The 22,669-nt window shown below is 41.7% G+C and overlaps 2 protein-coding genes across 2 annotated transcripts; both read right to left on the bottom strand.

Annotated features, from left to right (window-relative positions):
• Positions 1 to 19,109, bottom strand: polr3b (polymerase (RNA) III (DNA directed) polypeptide B). The gene is made up of 28 exons (XM_041038737.1): positions 18,963 to 19,109; positions 18,555 to 18,587; positions 18,128 to 18,184; positions 17,980 to 18,044; positions 17,774 to 17,849; positions 17,320 to 17,420; positions 17,069 to 17,160; positions 16,827 to 16,944; positions 16,529 to 16,637; positions 15,563 to 15,685; positions 13,424 to 13,540; positions 13,205 to 13,339; positions 11,843 to 12,004; positions 11,298 to 11,498; positions 10,791 to 10,953; positions 9,248 to 9,401; positions 8,864 to 8,938; positions 8,600 to 8,698; positions 8,350 to 8,477; positions 7,034 to 7,243; positions 6,715 to 6,873; positions 5,812 to 5,929; positions 5,476 to 5,618; positions 2,988 to 3,091; positions 1,668 to 1,834; positions 811 to 924; positions 529 to 702; positions 1 to 302 (listed from the first exon to the last, which is right to left on the bottom strand). Exons 1-28 carry the CDS (start codon positions 19,032 to 19,034, stop codon positions 173 to 175), a joined length of 3,399 nt encoding a protein of 1,132 aa, XP_040894671.1. The 5' UTR covers positions 19,035 to 19,109; the 3' UTR covers positions 1 to 172.
• Positions 19,110 to 19,951: 842 nt separating this feature from the next.
• Positions 19,952 to 22,191, bottom strand: endouc (endonuclease, polyU-specific C). Its single transcript, XM_041038193.1, is given in 8 exon segments — positions 19,952 to 19,982; positions 20,091 to 20,153; positions 20,155 to 20,201; positions 21,100 to 21,114; positions 21,116 to 21,355; positions 21,357 to 21,380; positions 21,460 to 21,590; positions 22,179 to 22,191. Coding segments are annotated over 8 exon segments (564 nt in total).
• Between the last annotated feature and the right edge of the window lie 478 nt (positions 22,192 to 22,669).

Here is a 22,669-nt window from a genome sequence, read left to right as displayed (position 1 = left end):
TTTGTAAACACAAACAAAAATCGTCAGCCTGTTTCCTGCTGTTCATTCAAAGCTCGAACAGCTTTTTTTTTTTTTTTTTTTTTTACAAATCAACCTGTTTCAGACTTTGCAAATTACATCTCTGACTCTAAACCTTTCACTCACATACACTGTGTTTCTGTCCCTGTCCTGGTCACTCGTTGTAACGTGACAGTTTGAGTCGGGGGATGATGTTCATGGACTGCAGCTCCTGGAACAGCAGCTTGCAGGCGTACGGGATACGCAGAGAGGAAACGTGGCAAGATGACTTACAGTAGTGACACCTGGAAATTAGAAACTGAGAATCAGACCTAAAACAAACCAGCAGATTATCGACTGTGCATTCACCAGATCTGAGAACTGAGGTACAGTAATAATCACTCCTTGGTCTGTGGATTCACTCTATGATCCAACAAGTCCTGTGTTCTGCTTCTATCATCCAGTTTCTGCTGTACATGATAAGATGATGCTCTTCAGATCTGTAGCTGTCGACTAAAATGTTCAACTCACCACCCAGAGTATCCCAACAGGCCACACTGCCCGCACACGTCCACCTCGAAGGCGTCACTGGAGATCATGAGGCGCTCCAGCAGTAACATGCTCGCTCCGTAGCCGATCAGACAGTCACGCTCCATCTCGCCCAGACGCAGACCTCCATCTCTGGAGCGGCCCTCCGTCGGCTGCCTGTTGGCGAGACAGACACATTCAGGGAACACAAACAGGTGAGACAGAGGAATATAGTTTCTTAATCCACCTGCTCCCCGTCTGAAAGTTTTTAATTGTTGATTTTACCTGGTGAGAACAGCTCTGGGGCCTCGGGCTCTGGCGTGCATTTTGTCCAGGACCATGTGCTTCAGTTTCTGATAATACACCGGTCCAAAGTAGATGTACGCCTCCAGTGGTTCTCTGAGGAAAATGCAGCAGTCACACAAATATATCAAGCTAATGCATCCATACTTGTCTCTATCAGGATACAATTCAGTAACATAAAAATCTGTCATTTATCAAATAAAAAGAACCAAACATTTGGAAAGTTTGTGTATTTCTGACAGTCTGTCAAACAATTTGAATCATTTTTGTGCTCTGGTAAGTTGGGATCACTATTTGTTAGTGACTTCTGACTTTTTACAGACTGAAGGATTCCTGTATTAATCACAGTTGTGTTATTGTCTGGTGGTAACGCAAGTGAGAGCAGGGGCTGATGCTGAAAACATCTTGATGACGATGGTGCATTCAGGTGTCGCAGGGAAGCTCAGACATCTTGCATTTGTTGCAGTGGCTGCCAAGATTCTTTTACAAGCGATGTTGCTGGACAAACATGTTCCTGCCAGACGCAGACAATTGGGTGTCTTTGAAGACACCAACGAGGAAGTGTGATCCAAATGGTCTCTGCTCACAACAACATAACCGTGAAACCACTCTGAGGAAAGTGTTTGAAATGTTGGATATGATGAATTTTTAATCACAAGCAACTTTCATATCTACACAAGCTACGCTTCATAATGTACTGAAAGAAACAGAAAACAGAAATTTAAAATAGCCACAGAAAAAAAAAACAACCTAATAAAAAAGGGATACTTTGTGTTGAGCCATAATGTGACATCTTTGTGATTTGTGGTTGGTAAGTTAAAACATGATGTTTTTATTACCCAGTGATTCCTGAAGTGACGTAGTCCTTGCCCTGGTAGTTGTATCCATAACGGATGAGATCCTCACACACATCCTTCACCTTGCTGCCTCCGAAGGCCGTACCATAGTGAAACCGTCCATCCAGGACTCCTGCCTTCCCCGCCAGCAGTTCAATCAACTTTCCCACCTGACAGAATCAGACACTCTCTCACAAGTCCAGAAATAAAACAATGGCTCTGTTCATAACACACATCTTTTGTGATTTACATCGTCTCCCTGCACCAAATGTTGATATTGCGGGTGAGATTAGATTACACATGTACCCCTCGGGGTGGGACCGGCAGTCTAAGGATGACTGATTTCAACAATTCCACTGAGGTCGCACCCAGAGGACCCCTGACCCCATCACATAAAAGGAAACACCTACTCTCATTTGACTCTCAGGCCACAGAAACATCCTCCCGAGCCAAACATTTCTGAGTCTTTTCCATGACAACCGCGGCTTGCAAACACACTGGCACTGACAACTTCAGCAGTAAAGATCATTCAAGTTTTTACAGTGTAAGGGACAAAAAGCAAGCAGACACGGGGCCAAGTTTCATGTCATTCACATTCAGCACCATCCTGCAGTTCAGATGTACTGTGAATGTTTGATAAAACTTCCACACACTGCTACAGGAGGCGGCTTTCGCTGGCAGCCGTCTCTGCAGCAACAAATATCTGTTTGTGAACAGTAAGATTGCTGCTTAGCGGCGTCAATGGACGTGTGCTCTGGAAGCCAATGATAACCCAGAGAAGAGAGGAGCGGGGATAATGAGGGTTTTGTCTCAGAAGAGTCGACACAAACTTATGAAGAGCAACGGTCAACACACGCAGACTGAGGTGGATTCAGGCTCAGCTCGCAGCCCAAAATTACAAATAACAACTGTGTACAGTTGTTCTGGATTAGATGTCAAATTACCACCTTTACACTAAAACAGAAGTTGATTTAAGCTTCCCGATAAACGTCACGCAGAATATCAGAGCTGAGATGATTAGGCAAGTAGTGAAGTGACTGAAAATTAATCTGCAATTATTTTGATAATTTATTAATGGTGTGAGTCACTTTTTAAGCAAAAATGTGACAATTTGCTGATTTTCTTTTTCTTGTATTACAGTTTATTGGATACGTTTTGTTTTTGAACTGTTGGTCAGATGAAACAAGACATCCCCGTGGGCATTTTATTCTATTTTCTAAAATTTGAAAGAAAAAAATTGATTAATCAAGATAATAATTGCAGATTAATTGGTAATGACAATGACTGCAAAATACGCTTTTCCACAGTTGTGAAGAGTCGTACCGTCATTCTGGAGGGATATCCGTGAGGGTTCATAATAATATCTGGACAGATGCCCGAGTCACAGAATGGCATGTCCTCCTGTGGGACGATGAGGCCACAAACACCTGAAAGACAAACACACACTGAAGTCAATGCACACATCTGTACACACAGCTGTCCGACTGAACTTTCACACAAACTGCAGAGGAAGCAAAACAAGCTATTTTAATTATTCTATCTTCAGTTAATGGTTCAAAAACTAATCCTAATAATAATGCAATAAGCTCATCAACAGAAAATTAAACAAAAATAATTTCAATATATTATTAATAAAGTCACTTATCAAGCCAAAGTGACAAACATATCCCAGTTTCAGCTTCTTTCGTGTGAGGATTTGATGTTATTCTCAGTTTTGGATGTGATGTGCATTTTTAATTACACTTCACAGGCTGACAAATTAACCAGAAAAATATTCCCGAGATTAAAGTAAAGACAAAATGTCTGATGCAGCTCTGTCTTCCATTTTAAGCTAATAGTTAAAACCAGATTTAACCTTTAGCCTAACAGTTCACACAGTTCTGACTAAAAAAAAAAAGTTTTGCTGTGTATCTTGCTGCTTGAGGCTTGGTGTGGACCTCATGACATTTCCATACTCATGTGGACAGACAGGGTCGTCTTTTGATTCACATGACGTGGGGGGACAAACGCCCTGGTAGCCAGGAGTTTAAGTGTGAGTGCAAATGTTTGCCAAGGGGCCGAAGCACTCTTCCCTGGCCAGGGTAAACAGATTGTAGGCCCATTTGCAAATGAAAAAAAAAAAGAGAGAAAGAGGAGAGAAGAGAAGCAGAGCAGGAAGTGGAGAAAGGTGCTTAGTTTGACAGGGAGACCGGGATTACACATCCATGACTTTCAGTTCAACTCAGAGGAAGTGGAGGGGATCAACTGGAGAGGAGAAATTGAATCCGAGCACGTGGGAAAAATTCACTATTAGCTGACCAGTCAGAGACACAGCACACAGCGGACTGCTGATGCCTTGCAGGATGTTGCAACAGGATGTTGACCGGGAACAAGTGCAACGATTTACTGGAAAGTCATCCAACAGCAGGAAGAAGGTGAAAAGAAAAGAGAAAAGGCGAGTAGGACGGGGCCAGAAGAGAAGAAGAAAGGGGAAAATGAAAGGAAAGAAAAGGCAGTTAAGAAAAGTCTGAACATCAGGGTAAAAGTAGGATGAAAGAGGAAAGAGAGGAGGAGGAAAGAAAGTGGAAAACGGCAGAGGAGGTGAACAGAAAAGGGGGGGGGGAGAGAGAGAGAGAGAGAGAGAGAGAGAGAGAGAGAGAGAGAGAGAGAGAGAGAGAGAGAGAGAGAGAGACACTAGTTCCCATATCAGACATCCCCGGTGTTGTTTGTTTTGTGTGAAAGTGAATGATAAAAGAGGCATGAAATCAGCAGAGAAAGGCAAGACAACAGCAAGGGTCCAGAGCCCTCCATCACAGCTCATACAGCTCCATGCTGGAGGCTCGCACAATGGGCCCCTACTACTGACAACCTCTCCACCTCCTCCCCCACCTCCACAGCTGTGTGTGTGTGTGTGTGTGTGTGTGTGTGTGTGTGTGTGTGTGTGACCAGTAAATAATTAACTTATTCTGCTCTGCTGACCAGGACTTATGAGACTGGTCATGAGTAGCTGGGAGATCTATTGCTACAGCCAGATTCACTTCTAATTAATAAAAAAAAACTTTGCTTTAGGATTCAGTTTAGGGTTCTATTTAAAATATTTGCAGAGCGAGAAAATGCGCTTACTTCGACATATGAAAACCCTGCTGGAGCAGAAATGCAGGTTTTTACAAGTTTTTCCTGTCTGTAAAGTAGCTGTGAACGCCTCGCCGTGACTACATAGAGCTCTGATCAAAAACTATCCGTACATCAGCTGCACATCTGGGGCTTTCCATCCAGATCTCCTCCAGCTAACCCCCCGGCGACCCCTCTCTCTTCGTCACTATCTGAGACAGAAGACATTGTCCCATCCAAAGCTGACCGCCCAGTGGCCACCGCGTTAATGAAGAGAGTAAATTATGCATGGCGCCAGTTAGCTTTTTGATTAAAACATCATACAAGCCCTCTATAGGGGAGGTGCTGCAAAACAATGGAGGTTGTAAACACTTTTTGCCCAGCAGCAGTAGAATACTGCTGGGGTGTAATAAATTTGCATAGTCTGGCACAGGACAAAGAGCCAATTAATTGAAAAGAGCTCTTGAAAGATGAGGACAGGGGGGCAGTGACAGAGCAACAGCCACTGGGACTTGACTCAACAAATGCTCCGACACAGAGACGACCAAAGATTTTTTTTTTGTCCAGTCATTTGCAATCTTTCACAACAGGTTCAAATTTGGCTTTGATGTGAAGTGGTGAACATTAATGCAATGTTCTGTATTGTGCACACTGAGGTTTGAGCTCAATGTGCTGCCCTTGTTTCAGAGAGGAGACACTGTGACAGTGCTGAGGTTGGCACCTTTCTGTCCGTGACGACTGCTGAATTTGTCTCCTATCTCCGGTCTCCTGGTCTGCCTCAGGAGAATCTTGATGAGGAAAGCATCTTCAGCGTTGGACGAGATCATGACCTTCTCGATGTACGAGTCTGTTGAGCCCTTATAGCTGCAAACAAAGAGAAAACAGCCACATTTTTTTTTTCAAGAAAGCAAAGAAAGCAAGAAACCAAAGTTGTGCGCCATGTTTTTACATTTTCCAAGTCTACATGCAGTGGCAGAACAGGTGGGTGCACAAGCTGAGGTCACAGTGAACATGTAGGGGTGAGTGGGTGTGTTGGTGGAAGCTGATGTGCACTCACCTGATGGGCACGTCTCTGTACTGGGGCTGGCCTAGCTGGGTACTGCCCTCCAGTGGCGTCTGGGTGACAGTTGGCATGGACTTGTTCACCAACACCTGCTTGTTCTCCACTCTCTCACCTGTGGTACATACAAGACAGATCACAGGTTACGACACAACATCAGCGTGGCCTGCCCATTATATCGTCTTTTAGAGGATCTGTAAAGTCTGGGTCACCAAGCTCTGAACGACAACAGGGAACTGCTGAACACTAACAACAGCCAGTACCCTCAGCTCCATTGAATTTAACTCCCTCAGCTGGTTTTCAACCAACAACAGGATGTGTGTTACCTGTAACTGCAATATTTTAGTTCTTTCCAGCCTGTTTATTGATCTCCTATTTCAACTAAAACTTCCCCTTTATTGTGACTATAATTACCAGTGTATCTTTCTGCCTTAAAAGAGGTACAGCTTGACTTCTCCTGGATACTGCGTCACCACAACTTGTACTAAATGATCATTCATCCAACTTTACATTTTTGTTTTGAGGTTATTTTCAGTGCCACGCTGTCTGAAGCTGTCAGTGCCTGCTGATGAAATAATCAAATGTAAGCAAACACATGAAGAGTGCTAATAAATTCATTATACCGTGTTAGTGTCCTTTATTAAGTCATGGTATGTCTGTGTTAACACAAACTGAAGCCATGATAACATATATATGTTATATAAAAGTTTCAGATACTCTGCTAATGCTGTAATGCTTAGTTAGTACCAGTCCACCAGATTTTAAAGAGAGACCTCAGCCTACTTTTCGTTATAACGTCCCACTCTCAACATGTTTCAACAGCCATCAAGAAGGTAAAGATCATATCATATCAAGTGATTCAAATCATGCAGGGTCTCCCCAAGTCCCGCTAGTACTCACCGGGGGAACAGATGCCGTCAGCATCCAGGATGCTGTGTCTCCAGATGGGCTTTCGTGTGGCAGCATCCAGCATGGGCCCCATCACCTTGTCAAAGGTCTGGTTCGTGTAACGGCGCAGTGTACACTTGGCATTTTTATATACGAGGCACCTGCCAAATCCTGGAAATATAACATGCACATTAGACTTTCTAAGTGGCTGCTACCTGAACTGGTTGGTGATAAGCAAGTGACTTGGAACAGAAGCTTTTCTTTCAGTAAAATTTAGATCAAAGAGCTAAAGCCTTGTGACGATGACAGATTGCTCCTTGTCAGGCCTCACCTCTGTCAAGTGAGGCTTTGTTGAGGACCAGAGCGTCCTCAATGTCGTATCCGCTGTAGCTCATCACAGCCACGGTGGCGTTCTGACCTGCAGGCAGCTTCTCAAAGTCAATCAGCTCGATGGTTTTTGTTTTGACCATGGGCCTCTGAGGATACGCCAGCAGGTACATCAGAGTGTCGATGCGGTTCCTCTGGTTGTAGCCGATAGTACCTGGGAGGAGGAGACATGGAGAGTAGATGAATATCTACAATATTTGAAAAAAATATTTCTGTAACTCAATGACATTCAGAAAAGAACGGTTATATTCAAATGTTTAGTGTTTAAATGCACGTTAGGTGTCTGTCTATAGATCAGTTATCAGAGATGTTTAATTCCCCTGTTGGCCGAGTTAGGGCTGGGCCTGGTTAGCACCATTTCGAAGCAGCGCAGTGGAGAAACTGGGCGAGTTATGGCATTAAGCCTGGCCTCCCTGGAAGCCTTGACATTTGTCAGATGCTATTACTTCACAATCAAGCTACAAGCGCAGAGTCTGTGATAATAGGCCTGGGCCACACAACCAGATTTGCACATGTATAGGGTTGTCCACACAAAACAGACAAGGCAGAGGATATTGTGCCAAATATAGTTCCAGTCTGTGTTTTTGTAAAGATGGGGGGAGGGGAGGAAGGAATGGACGGAGGTAAAGCAGCGGGTTGGGGGTGACAGAGGTTCTTACGAATGTTAGCAGGGCCGTTTGGGGAAGTTTTGGTTACCAAGGAGCTGCGGGTGCGCACTCTGTGGTCTTTCGCAGCTGAGCACACTGACCCCCTGAGCACAGCCAGAGCAGACACAATGAATTGCTAATGACACTCTGGGTGACTGGCAGGGAAAGGGCCTCCGCACACACAGCACAATAGAGAACCTACGCAAGCGCCCCATGTTTGATGTCCATGCGCATACACACACTGACACACACAGACACACACACACAAGAAAAACACTCAATCACACATACAAATGTATTCTGACAAGAGGTAGAGCAGGAGCAGAGTTTTTGGGGGAGACGAACCAGCAGGCTTCTTGTATCTATGTTGTTTGTTATTCTAATGTCCTTTGTATGATTTTAACTTGTGCAAATAAAACTCTAAACTCTGAACCAGCAGATTTAGGAGGCTTAAGAATAGTGTTCATGTGAGATTAAACTACTGTAAGTGTCTGTGTGGATGCACGGAAGTAAACACTGCAGCTCTGTGGAGGATGTTTGAGAAGGGATTTGAGATCTTCACACTTTAACGACCTGCTTGTTGACTGAAGCTACCTGCTCAGCTGAGTCTTACCCATGGCCTGCTTGCCCATAGCGCACTGGTATGTGTTCCTGGGCGACTGGTTGTGGTGGGGGTAGGGAATGAGGCCGGCGCACACCCCGAGTAGCGTGAAGGGCTCGATCTCCAAGTGTGTTGTGTCTCTGCAGAAATTTAAAAAATGTATATATATCAAAGAGAAAATAAATAGTGTTGATCGACAGAAACAAACCAGAAGAATTTTTTTTCCAGTTTTTTAACGTCAGCAGAATCAGGTGCCACTCACTTGTTAATCATGTGTTCATAAAGGGCGATCTGACAGTCGTTCTCCTCGTTGACATCCAGGTACTCCACGAGGCCCTCGTGCAGGAAATCCTCAAAGGTTCTGGAGTCAAGAAAAGTGTGTTTCAGAAATGATAAAAACAAGATGACAAGTTCTATAAAAACTAGTTCAGACAATCTGCTCATTGAATATACCTCATTATCCGCAAAAAAATATAAGCTCTTTAAAACTCTCCCAACAAGTTTTTGCCTTGACTTCCAGTCTCACCTGTAGCCCTGCGACAGATCTTCAATGTGCTTGTTTTTCACCATCGGCTGTCCCTTCTTCACTATGATGTACGGCCTGATGGGGAACAACAACATAGAAAAACCGAACAATGTCAAACTACTAATGAGTCACTTTTCACCTTTTCATTTAAAAAACAGGACCACATGGGAAACAAAACACAATTCTGATCTACAAGCGAGAAAACAACTAATTTTAATTTCCTGTGTAAGAAATTTTAAAATTTGAATATTGCATTGTACCCACCTGTATTAGGGATCTTTACTAATTATCAATTACAGAGTGTGTTCTATGTATTGCATATCAATAACATTCAGTTTTATGCTTTTTAATCCTTTAAGTTTGGAGGTCTAATCTCTTTCCCACCTGCAGAGGCGTCCTCCATCAGACGAGATGTAGACGCAGCGGTCGGTCAAGTTGGTGGAGATGGAGACAAACTCGTTGATGAAACCCGCCCTACGCATCAGCCTGAAGGTGTTGACCAGCTTATGATGGTCTCTAATTACACCGAGAATGTTACCTGTGGACATAATGCAGACAGGTGGGTGGGACAGACAGATGGACAGGAACAGAAACAGAGTCAATTAGTCAACTAAAACCACAGAAACACTCAAACCAACTATCACCTTTGAGTGTATAATGGTGTCAGTCTAACACTCTATTTATTTATTTTGTAGCCTGCACTAAGGTTAACTATCTTTAAAATGGTTTTGCTTTAATTAAAGGAATAATCCAACATTTTTTTAGTTTGCTTTTGTTTGTTTGGAGTTAGATGAGAAGATTGATGTGTTTCTCTAAGCACAGAAGTAAGGACACCAGTCGTCTGAGAGAGTGAATAAACAGATTTTCATTTCTTTATTCACTGTAATAATAGTCAAATGTATTTGTTTCCTCTTGTGTCTAAAGCAGCATTGCAATGTGTGGTTATTATTTTCATAACCAAATAATCTGTCCATTATTTTCCTCAATTACTCATCTTCTTCATAAACTGTCAGAGAACAGTGAAAAATGTCCCGTCTCAATTTCCCAGAACCCAATCAGAATGTCTTCAAATTACTTGTTATGTTCGACCACTAGTCTGAAATGCAAATATACGGTGTTGACTTTCATATAACACAAAGAATAGCAGTAAATATTGATGTTTGAGAAGCTGGAAACAGGAAATGTTTGGCATTTTTGTTTGGGAAAAAAAAAAAAGACTCAAAAGATTAATTGAAAAATCACAGTTGCAGCTGATTAATTTTCGAGGCATCTGACTAGCAGTTTTGGCTTGGACCAAAAAGCTGCAGCAGGTAATGGTGGGAGCATTAAACAGCAGATTCAATGTTTGGGTTTAATTCTGACTGAAATTCTCACATCAACAAACTTAAAGCCGCGAGAAAGAGAGAGACAGCTTGTGTGTACAGTAGAGGACTGAACCTCCACGACGGGTGAAAGCAGAGCCTGCAGGGGTTTGTTCATATCGAGTCTGACAGACAAATGACTGGAGAACAGAGGAGACACTGTGCTCTGCCTCTGTGTGAGGGCACATTTGCAGTGAACACACTCTGAAGGGCTTTGACACCTGCTGCTACCAACTAATTAAATGGTATGGCAGCTAATATAATTTGACAGTTATCAGTGGCGAGACAAACATATACAGTAATTAATGGGCCAAGTTCTGACTCAAGAATAATACCTACTGCCGCCGTGAAATTAATGACTTATCAGCCTTCCGGCAAAATGCAAAATTACCTTCTGTAAACTAAACAGAATATTTTCCCCTTCATGTTCCTAAGCAATGTATTCAAAACAGGGAGGATTAGACTTTCTTTTCAAGTGATCTAAAGCAAACACATCCAGTGTTAATTCTCTCTCTGTTTATTTATTTATTTTTTTATTAGGCTCTACTGGTGCGGAGGAGTTTTACCATTGAGGAAGACGAGGAAGACGCTCGGGTAGGAGAGCTCCTCTCCACACAGCAGGTTGACGTCTTCTACCCCGAGGTTGAAAGCCAGTTTGATGATTGGACCGTCCTCCATGTCAGTGGTGATGTGGGTCATCAGAGCCAAGTTCTTCACCAGACCACAGGCCTACAGAACCAGAAACAGAGCAAGGACAGAAACCATGTACCAGGGGTTTTAAAGGTAAGGTTTCTGTGTGTCGACTCTGAACAACACTGCACACGACACAAGAACAGTACACAACAAGTCTGTGAAAACCGCACACCTATATTTAATGGACATCGAACAACCAGTCTTTACAACCAGTAATATGTTTCCCTGTTGGATGGTAGTTTCTACTCTTTAGTTATCACAGAGGAAAAAAACCCTTCACATCCGATCAAATGTAAACGATACACTAAAGGGGTCTTTAGTGTGACGGCTTCACATGGTCAGCAGGGATAGGTCAGGTGTGGCTGCTGCAGCTCACTCACCTCTCCCTCAGGAGTGTCAGACGGACACAGCATGCCCCACTGTGACGGCTGCAGGGACCGCGGCCCGCTGACCTTCCTGGTCTTTTCAAACTGGGAGGAGATCCTGGTCATCATGCCAAGAGCGGAAATGAAGGAAAGACGTGACAGGACCTGGGTGACACCCTGACGGTCCATCTTGAATCTCTTCAGAGACCAGTTGCCCTGTGGACAGAAAAAAAACCAAACATTAACAGCTTTTTCATTTGAGAAGTACAACTGACATGTTGCTCATACTGCTCTGATGACACAGTGAGACTCTTTATCGTATAATAAATTTTAAAATAAATAAAGATAAGTCAAAAAAGTTTAGAAAAAAATTAGCTTTGTATCTCTGTTTATAAAAATAACTAATGACTATTTATATCAATTTTAAAAAATATCCAATGACTTGTGAGTCAGAGGTTTGTTGGCCAAAGGATGTGAACCATGTTCCTGCAGGGTAAAGGTGAATCCTTTCTATTCAATTATTTTATCATATTTATGGTCTCGGATTTTTGCACACTCACCGTGGATATTGCATTGACCATGCCATTGGTGATCTGATCCTGCCGCATGTGCTTCACCACATCAAACTGAGCTGCTCTCTGCTTGGGGATGATCTGGTCAGCGATTTTCTTCAGTTCAGAGTTAAACTTCTTAAACAGATCTTCAAACAGCAGAGACAGGAGCTAGAGAGAGACAGAGGGAGACCATTGAGTGAGAACAGCTATCATTTCGCAAACAGAGTCTGAGTCGTCATTGTCTCTTCACACAGTCTGACTCTCAGATCTCCTGGCACGCCACATCTGCTCATGTCTCTAATCAGCGCTGAGGTGCATTTACAGTCAGATTTAATAACCAGGTGTGCCGGCTCACTGATAAGCCTGACCTGGCCCGCGTCCCAGGTCCCTGTCCTTGTCCGCCAGGCCTACAGGAGGCAACCTCTCTCACAACCCCCACCCACTCTGTGCATTAGCATACATCAAAACAAACAGGCAGCGCTGCTTGAAATTAATAAAGAAATTAAGCTTCCGTTGCGCAGCCAGGCCAATTAGTTGAATGTCAGGGAACCATAATTGGAGAGTGAGGAGATTGCTGGCGTTGTTAGTGTGTAAGCCCCCTATTGAAAGGGGGCTCTGTGCTCCCCCTCCTCCCATCTCCAGCTCCTTATACAGAGCAGGTTGGGGGGGAAATTAAAGGCCTTAAGACAGCAGTAATTACATTATCAGAGCCGGGCTTGCGGATTAGCTCAATCGCTCCAGTCAAGGCAGCAATTCTATTGTCACGGTGCTGAAAAATCCCCATGCTTCCACAGCCTCGGGATTTTGGTGCCACCGCATATCTCTCTCCTGACAAAGCCTGGCTGAAATACAGGGGGAGGGGGGGGTGTGAAAACAAAACAGGGAAAAACAAAGCTGAAGGAAAATAATGAGAGTCTTATTAAAAGAAGGAGGCCGGAACAAAGATGCAGGTGAGAGATCACGGCTGGAGGAGCCGCTGTCCTCCGGTTCATTCCTGTGATCCATTCGCACTAAAGCATGTGAGCGTTATTGGTACGTTTCTATACGCGTATTATTAATAAGCATCAAACGTGTTTTGTTTTCTAGTGACTCTATGAGTAAAGAAAAAGGTAGTTAACACCTTTCAGCTACACAGAAATGAATGAAAGGAATAAACACCTCGTTCAACAGGGTGCCTTTAAGGTCAGAACCAAACTCCGGCTCATTTACAGTTTCCTGTTGATCAGTTGACAAATTAACAAACAAACTGAAGTTAATGAGTCTGATGTTTTTGTTTCGAAGACCGACTGGTCCGAATGGAGGATTAAATCAGGTATTGGACCAGCTGTAAATGAGACCACATGGAGGACATGTGCATTAGAGGCTTACCTGTCCAGCCAACTCAAGACGTTTGTTGCCATAGTAATCTCTGTCATCCACCTTGTTGTCCCCCTGGGCCAGGATCACCCTCCTCACCATCACAGCCAGGTAAATACACTTGGCCCGAAAGTTAAACTCTTTGACCTGCAGATAAAATACAAAATTATTATACCTTCTGGAATATACTGAGTAGAAACATCCATGATTATTGTCTGTGTGTTTACATACAGGCACATGTGTGAGGATAAGAGAAGCCAGCAGCTCTCTGGCCTCCTCCATCTTGGTCTTCTTGGGGCCTCCCCACATGCGCTGTCTCCGCACTTTATTCCCAAGGTACCTCAGAGCCTGAGACACAGGGCAGAAGAAACAACTGAGATGCAGAGTATTGTTATGGTATTTTCAGTATTGGTATCATTGTAATGTAAGTTTTGAAACCCATTTTAAACATTTTTTTAATGCAAAATCTAAATATTGATCTTTTGAAAAATAAAAGCCCATCTAACCCACTAAATCCAACCTCAACAGGAAAGGTGGAATAGTGGACTGAGAGTAATTATTACATCATAAGTGTTATGCAGTGTTTCACATATTTTAGTCCAACAGTCAGATAACTGAGTATTTCATTCAACAAAAGAACCCAAATAATTAAATGCAGCAGTGTTTAATATAGAACTCGGTCAAAAGTTAGAAAGTATCCTGAAGTAGCTCAGGAAATATCTAATCAAAGAATAAGTGAATATGGCTGTTGTTATTTTTTGGGGCATTCTGCCTTTTTTAAAGCTTGATATTAAAGAAGTGACAAATAATGAGGAGACAGAGAGGCTGGTTACAGAGTTTTGTGAGAAAGCAACAATTCTTTCCAGAAACAGCATCCACAGAACTCACTCAGACTCTTGACAGCTTTGGATACTGAATGCTACGAATGCATTTTGACTGGTGCTCTGTACTGAAGTCCTGGTCAATAGTTAAGATAGCAACATGATAATCAACTGCTGCATTTAAAGGCATCTGATTTATGTTTGTTTGATGTCAGTGTTACTGTGAAATGATTAATGTGTGTGGAATTTTCTAGAGGAAGAGCACAGAAAACGAATGTATCAGAGTGGTGGGAGGTCAAGTGAATCACAAAGGACATAATGCACACAAGCACACACACACACACAGACACACACACACACAAGCACACACACACACACAAAACACCTGAGTCAGTGTGCCTGTGGAGCCCTCTACAGAACTATAGAAAAGGTCGAAGGTTAATGAGGCTGAAGACTTTCTGCAAGACCACCCACTCTGCCCCCCATGATGCATGAAAAACATAAAAAGTATAACATATATATATCCAACCGTGTAAAAACACAAAACAAGTTATTGTCTAAATCAGAGAAATAACATATATCTTCATATGTTTATCTGTCTCCAGATTTTGATGTCTAAGTATATCACTGGAAAACAAAAGATGACATTCAAATTTAGTTTAGGCAGATTACTTATCATAATCTGATAACAATGTTTCTTAAGCCTTATCTGCCTTTAATTATATAGATTTTGGCGTCATTGTGCCCAATACAATGACCCAATGAATACCATGAAAAGACATCATGGAGGCTGGCAGACAGACGAACATGAGAGCTGTGGCGACCGGTTGCTAGGAAGCAAATATGGCCTCATCAATGCATCAGTGGTTCCTCTAACAACATAATCTTTATGAAAAACAAATTGGCCGATTGCATTCATCTGTAGATGTCAAAGAAAACACGTGGGCCTCCTGAATAACCCATGAAAAGCATTACTTAACTGGCTGGTAAGACAAAACCTTAGTCATCTGATCACAGAGAGACAAAGAAAATACCTTCTGTCAACAGAAGTTAATGGGCGGCAAAGTTAATGGGCACACGTCAGGGATGACTGGTAATTTAGTGTTGTTGTTTACTGACTTACAGGTGAACTGTACTGTAAATCATATAATGTCATAATGCTACAAATTAATGCTGTCCAGATTAATTACTATGAACAAGCTCTGATTTAAAAACTTAACAAATTAACTGCTGAAGTTTTGGTTTTACACACTTGGTTATTGCTTTGAACATCTGCTTAATTATTTTGATGTATGATTTTAGGAACACTTAGCCGCCTGGTTAGCTCAGTTGTTAGAGCATGAGACTCAATCTCTCAGGGTTGTGGATTTTGAACCCTACTCCAGGTGACACTGCCTCCTATGGACCCACCCCCCGTGGGAGGTGCCGTAGGACTTCGATGAATTGTGGACTGGGCGGCAGTTGCCCCCGTGACCTGGGCCCAGACCCAGATAAGCGACAGATGATGATGGTGATGATGATGATGATGATGGAGGAACCACTGAGGTACCTGAGTCTGTGTGAAGATCTGGGCTTTCTGGCACTCCTCCAGACTCGGGGCGAAGCTGGCCATGACGTGCTCCTCCGTGCCAATCATCTGCACTATCTCCTGGTCACTCTCTACACCCATACCCTGCGTGGATGACATGGAAACAGTGTGTGAGCTCTGAAATGTGGACTGACCTAAAATGAAAAACTATTTAAATATTTAATTTGTGTAACCAGATAAAACCTCGCTGGTGAGGTGAAAGGCACAAAAAGAAAACATTTTGCAGATGGAGCATGAGGAGAGCCAGGAGATGTAAGAAGTGTGTGCACAGGGAGGGAGAGGTGTACTGGGAGTCATAAGGTTGTCTGACATTTGCTTATGGAAATGTGAGGCTGTGGGAACTGATCCGTCTGTCCCACACTGGATCTGAGGCCGCTGCCAAACACGGGGAGAGATGGAGAAGAAGTCACCCAGGATATACAAGTGCACAGCAAACAGAGAAAGTACGCAAACTGTGTCTCGTGGATAATGACTCCAGCTCCCAACACTCGACGCTCACAAGTTGACATGTTTGGAGAGATTTGTCCTCGGAGGGAAAGAAGTTAATGATGCCAGCTGGCTAACTGACATTTTCATTGACAGCAAAGGGCGACACGTGAAAATGAATCTGATGAAGAACTACTGGCACCACTGACTTCTAAATACTCACTAACCTGTAACAAAACCTCTCACTAAACATGTTCTATTTATGCTGTATGAAATCATCTTTTAAAACACAATTCAGGGAGCTGCAGAAAAAAACAGAGTTAAACATAAAAATGTTTTTTCTGTTTGGGAAAAAACAGAAGTCTTTGCTTCGCCCTGTAAGGTAACAACATCAAAAACATCAGCTTCATCCTACATCAGCTTCTGGCTGTCTTATAGCACCCTCTACTGGACGCTTCAGCAGCATCAGTGTCCATCATCTTCATCATCAAACTCTTTTACCTTGAATATGATGGCGATGGGAGCGTCCTCTGACAGCGTGTTGTGTCTCAAATAGAATCTGCCTTGTTTAACAATCATGTTCGTTCTGCTTTTCTTCTCATGAGTGGAGCTGGAATCAAAAGGATAAGATTAAAAAATAATATGAATAAAATTCAGAGCACATAAAGAAATAGAAGGAACTAATTAAAGCATTGTCAGTTAACATTGTTAATTTTAGGAGATAAATGTACACATCTGTACACAACCTGTGCTCACTTTAATAAATAAAAGCATTGTGGGGGAGATGTTGTTAGAGTACCTGGTAACCGAGGCTCCAACTGCACCCTTCCTGTCCTGCTCCACAATGATTCGATTCTTGGACAGCTGCTCTTGGATCAGAATTACTTTCTCCTGACCTTTCACAATGAAATAACCCCCTGGAATAGATAGATAGATAGATAGATAAATAAAATACAGTGACAATGAACATCAGCTAATAGCTTGGGTTGTGGTTGTGTCATGTTTTGATTAACTAAATGTTTTCTTATTATGATGGTGTACCTGGATCCAGAGGACATTCATTGAGTTTTGAAAACTCCATGGGTGTCTTGCCTGTGAGAACACAGTTTGAGCTTCGCAGCATGATCGGCATCCTGTGAGAAGCACAGTTTCATATTAACAACAAAAACATATGAGTAAGACCCAGCAAAACATGACTGGTGATTGTTAACTGCAGTTATGAAAAAAAGTTACATCATCGCGAGAGACTGATGAAAACAAAAATGACAAACAAACAAAAACAACTATGATACCTTCCAATTGGCAGGGCATTGCGGATGATTCTCTGACTGCCACGAGTGTACTCTATGTCCACTGTGATGGGCGCTGAGTAGGTCATGTCTCTGAGACGACACTGTGGAAACAAGCAGGAACAATGAGCTGTATCTCAACAGCAGAGTGAAAAGTTCTGACATTTGGACTTGTCGACTTATTTTAATGCTTTGACACTGGAAACGATCCAGTGTTAAAAAAATGATTAAAACCATAAAAATTTCAAATATACCAATTACTTAAAAAAGTGGAACCGGCAAGTTTGAAATGTTTGGTCAATCATCAAAATTTTTAGAAATTCCTTTTTTATCAACTGACTCTCACTATCAAACCTCTAACCCATAAAAAATGTTTAACTATAGTTGGACAAACTTTGATGCAAATAATTTAACATGAAAATCCTGCCATTGCCCTTAATAAAAAAAATAAGCTCACCTCATGAGGCGACACTGGTCTGGTTACATTGAAGCTTTCTTCAACATCAGGCATGCCAACGTAGATATTGAGGTATCTGGAAGGAAAACATTTAAATATTTGGAATTCATACATTGAAGCTAAAAGCTGATGCATGTGTGTCTGCGGGGTTGACTGTGTTCGATTACGGTGAGTTAAAGCAGGTGAAGACAATTCACGTGACTTACTTGAGGTACCACATTGGATCAGCATCACTTGTGATTTTCTCGTTTGCCTTCATTATTTTCTTTATCTGTAAAAGAAGACACTCTCAGTAAGATCAGGATGGGACTGAAGCAGCTGCATCACAACACTCATGCTGGCGTCGTGTTTTACCTCCACATTGATGAAATAGTTGAATGAGTCGATGTGCTGCTTCACCAGACCTTTCACCTGGAAAACACAACAATAATGCACAGTTATGCACAGTGAAATAAAACACAGTTTATGATGTATGTAGTGCTGAAACGGTTTCACTGATCAACAGGAAAATGATCACACATAAAAATATAGTAAAATTCCCAAATAGCTGACTGCAAATCACAGAGATAAATAGAGAGCAGCTTCATAGTTGCTTACATACTGTTTAGCTTAATGTTTTTTTCTTTAATATTACTGGGAGAATGAGGCCTTGCCGGCAAAGCTATTTTAGGGCAATATCAAATTTTAGCATGCTTTTTATATAACTAAATCATAGGTGTGCGATGAAATTTAGTGAAATGTTTGGGATCCACAGCAGGTGGATTCAGGTGTGTGCTGTTACCTTCAGGAAGGCTGGTAAAAGTTTCCATTTTTCCTGTCAAAAAGAAAAAGAGACAAAAAAAAGACAAATAACTGATAAAAATAAATATAATAATATAATTTTAAAAAACAAACAACATAAAGTCTGTTTATTCAGCAGCTGTAGCTCATGTAAGGCTTAGTTGTAAAAATGTCTCAAAGCTGCAACCTGACAGTTGCTCCGACAAAATGTAAGACGAATAAACGAATAAACAAACTCAAACCACAACAAACTCACATATTATCTGTAGTATAGGTTCATATAACCACCATCCCGCGCACGCACACACTATCTAAAGCGTTGTTATATTTCTCCGTGCTACCAGACACCACGTTAGCTGCCCTGTACTCGTGGTGTGAGTCTTTCCCTCTTTATTTTCTCTAAACTCACCGTCACAGTGTTGACAGGAGCCGCCAGCTCCTGAGGAGTCATGTCCCCAAACTCCTCTCCCAGCACCTCCATGGTTACTTCCACTGTTCACCTGTAAAAACGTAAAACTCTGCTCATATCGTCAGTGTTGTTATGCGACGGCGGAAGTCGCTGCAACATGCGTCCGTCTCGTGTGTTACGCTGTAAAACGTCCGTGCGGGCGGAACCAAAACAAACATTGTTCCGCTTTTGGTAAATTCCTGGTGCTGAAAATCGCATAAAAAATAATTGTAGTTGCTTTATCTCCTTCTCTTATCGGGTAGTGTATATATAGTTACCTCGCAAGTGTCTGGAGCGTGTGAAAATACATGTCAGTATAAACTCATCTCACAAACAGAGGTGGTAAAAATCGATGGTCATTTTGAAATACTGATGGTATACACAAGTGTTCTTCTCATGTTACTGTTGGAGTTACCTATCAGATTCATTATACCAAAATAAATAAATAAAATTTGAGACGTTCAGACCTATAGACTTCAGACTCAGACTTCAGTCACAAAAATGAAGGCTTCAGTCTTGAATTGAACTTTACTTCTTGAGATTTGACGTTCTAAAAACTAAAAGCAAAACTTGAGACTAAAGTCTCAAGTTTTGACCTGATAAAATCCCAGAACAGCAATAAGAAACAGGATCAGGGACAGGGAGGCCTTGCAAGAATACAAGAATTTTAGTATTTCTTCCACACATTCAGTTTAAGTAATTACAAGACATGACTGCAAAGACGTGATTTCAATTTATTACAAAGGTTAAGTGAAGATCATTTTGGTTGCTGAAGACATTACAAAAACATGAAACATTTGATTTTAAAAAGCATCTTCATTAAAATTGTTATTTATGACAATAATTCATTTTGTATCAGAAGCGAATTCAGTGTGAGTGTTGCCTAACATATCCGCTGTTGCTTCAGAGAAGTTTTGGGGAGCGGCCATGTTTGATGTTTTTGACCCTGGTCAATGTTGACCAGGACCATTGTGCTCCTCCCTGTTGTCACAAGGAAGACGATGGTGAAGAGTGCTCATCTCTACCTCAGAGTACTTCCAACAGGCTTCAATTAACGATGGACAAGCATCTGTTTCTTACATGTCTCACCCTATGTTTCTCTGTCGGTGGTAGAGCTGGAACCAGATTAAGTGTAGCTGACTCTTAAACAGCCAAGTCAAAGCTGGACCGTCCTTTGCTCACCAGGTACTAATGAAGCTGCTGTGGAGAAATCACATTTCTGACTTTCACACTCTGATTCAGGACTTTCTGGCAATAAAGAACAGATCAAATCAGAAAAATGAGGGAAGACAGCTTAGCTCCAACACAATTATAAAATTCTTAATACTTTCTTTAACTTTACATCTTTTAATGTTTTCACACTTTAAAGGAATATACCAGAGGCATTTCACTGTTTTAAAAGTATCAGACCTATTTATTAATGTCCTCTTTTGAATGTTCCTGTTTTTTATTGTCTGCATACATACAAACATGACTTTGAATCTGATTATTAGATCAAAAGAAAAACAAAAAAGGTATTTTGTATAAACAGATATGTTTATATTGTGAGAAGCCTCTATATCCTGTGATAAACTTGACTAACAGAGTGAACTGCATACCAAAAGAGTACTAGGCCTTTTGTCCTGATGTAAACTACAGTCATCAGGCCCATCTAATCTAAAACTTTTCTTTCAAATACAAGTACTGCATGTCCACATTTTTCCAGTGATCCTCTCTGGGGAGACTACTGAGGCCAACACAGCATTCCACAGCTGCAGACAGATGTTTTGGATGTTTTTTTCTCTCTCTAACACTATGAATGTCACTATGTAATGTGTTCAGTGCCGCACTGAGGCAGGAAGAGACAAAACTCCCACCAGAGGTTAGCTGCAGCCTCAAAACCACAAAATGCAGGAAAACAACAAACCAGAACCAGTTGATAGGAAACACAATAACAGTTACACATTAGCTTGTTCGTCTGAGAAGCCCAGGACACAAAGACTGAAAACAAACAGGTGTGAGAAATGAGGTGTTGTGTTGTGTTGTGGAAACAAGTAACTGAACTGTTAAAATGTCTGTGGTTTGTTAGATGCAACTAGTTCTAGCACATCAAATCTACCTTCATCACATCTGTCCTGGAAGACAGCATACAGGAAGAGACTAGTTTCAGTGTGCTCCTCTGTTGTGACTCGTTCTGTCACGCCTGTGGACCGCTCATAGCTGTCCTGGAGTTTCATGAACCCTGCAGGCACAGAAATCTCATTTATTATAATGAAGTCTGCATATAACCTGCCTTTGAAGGGTCAGAAAGTGAGAAACTACTTCTGTCAGGAGAACAGAGGCTGTGAGACACGCTCCTGTGCAACATGGCTTCGTCTGGCTTACAAAATTGGCTCTACCCTATACAGTTCAAACACACAACACACATTTGTAAAAACAAAAAGTGCGAGTTGCCTGAATAAGATGATATGCTCCATACCTGAACAGATGTTGTGTAGTCTATCCCAGGCTTCACGCGATTCACATCCAGCGTCCACAGCTCATTGAAAAGACTGGACAGTTCCTTGTTTACAGTCAAGTCAGGAGTCAGGTACAGACAACTGACAAATACTGACAGACAAAATAGACATAGTTACTCATGAGACATTTTTAGATAAGCTACTGTGACTGATTAATTCAGTCCACTGAGAAACAAGGACTCCACAAAACCTGTACATCACAAATTTGACACTTTTTTTGATGTATTAAAAGTGAGAACAAACAACAATAGCCTGGATATTCTGACTTTTAATAATTAGCCTGTGGTAAGTTTCTAATACTAACTAAAAAAGAAAAAGAAAAAAGCATTAACACACAGTGCCACAGTAAATATATAGCTAAATCGACCTTGTCTACAGGCAGTAAATTCATTTTCAGAATAATGTGTCAAAAATAAAAATACAGAAGTTGTAGCCATGATATTTCATGAAAGCTTCCACTCCTTCAGCTCAGACTCTCTACAGCAGAGTTCTCACTTCTCTGTTTCACTATGGGTCCAGTCTTCACCAGGCACTTGGATGATGTTCATTAAATGCAAGTGGGCAAACCTAACAGACACCAGAGGGCGCTTTGCCTCAGAGATACCATTCTCTGTCCTGTTCTGTCCAGATATCTCTGGTGAGATGTGACTGTCAGAACAGACATGATCTTATGACGAACCTGAAGTTCCCATTATTTCCATGTTTTGTCTCCAGGTTCATCATTTAGACCTGATCATTTAAACATTAACAACCTATGACCCTGTGCAGCTGGACATCTGGCTCAAGGCTTACTGTCATCGACCAAAGGATTCTTTTCATAGAAGATGTGAGATTTTTACACAGTTTAAACCAATGTTTTCAATGTACTTTTCCACTGACACTTTCAGAATCTTAGAAGAAACGATTCAAAAGAGGACCACTGTGTTTTCATATTATTATACTGTTATGTAGAGCACAAAGCACATTTTTGACTATGCACTAGGGGTATAAACCATTTCCTGTGCCAAGGATTTCAGCTTAATTTAAATGATTGCATAAAGTGGGTGAAATTGCGCGACACTAAATAAAAACCCTTCAAAGTATCTGGGTACACTCAAAGAATTTGTCAAAACAATGAAGCTTTGAAATCCAAAATCTTAAATACGGTGTAGTTATTTATCGTGTGGTGCT

The sequence above is a fragment of the Toxotes jaculatrix genome, chromosome 5 (genome assembly GCF_017976425.1).
Source record: "Toxotes jaculatrix isolate fToxJac2 chromosome 5, fToxJac2.pri, whole genome shotgun sequence".
In the NCBI taxonomy this organism is placed as follows: Eukaryota; Metazoa; Chordata; class Actinopteri; family Toxotidae; genus Toxotes; species Toxotes jaculatrix.
This window is presented reverse-complemented; position numbering and strand designations above follow the sequence as displayed.

Bases quoted from the DNA above. Each gene is read 5' to 3' on its own strand.
- polr3b (XM_041038737.1), bottom strand. From the start codon at position 19,034: ATGGAGGTGCTGGGAGAGGAGTTTGGGGACATGACTCCTCAGGAGCTG. The intron at 17,161-17,319 runs GTATCATAGTTG...TGCTTCTCACAG, and splicing joins AATGCCCTGCCAATTGGAAG to GATGCCGATCATGCTGCGAA. The intron at 16,638-16,826 runs GTACTCTAACAA...TTTTGATTCCAG, and splicing joins GTTGGAGCCTCGGTTACCAG to CTCCACTCATGAGAAGAAAA.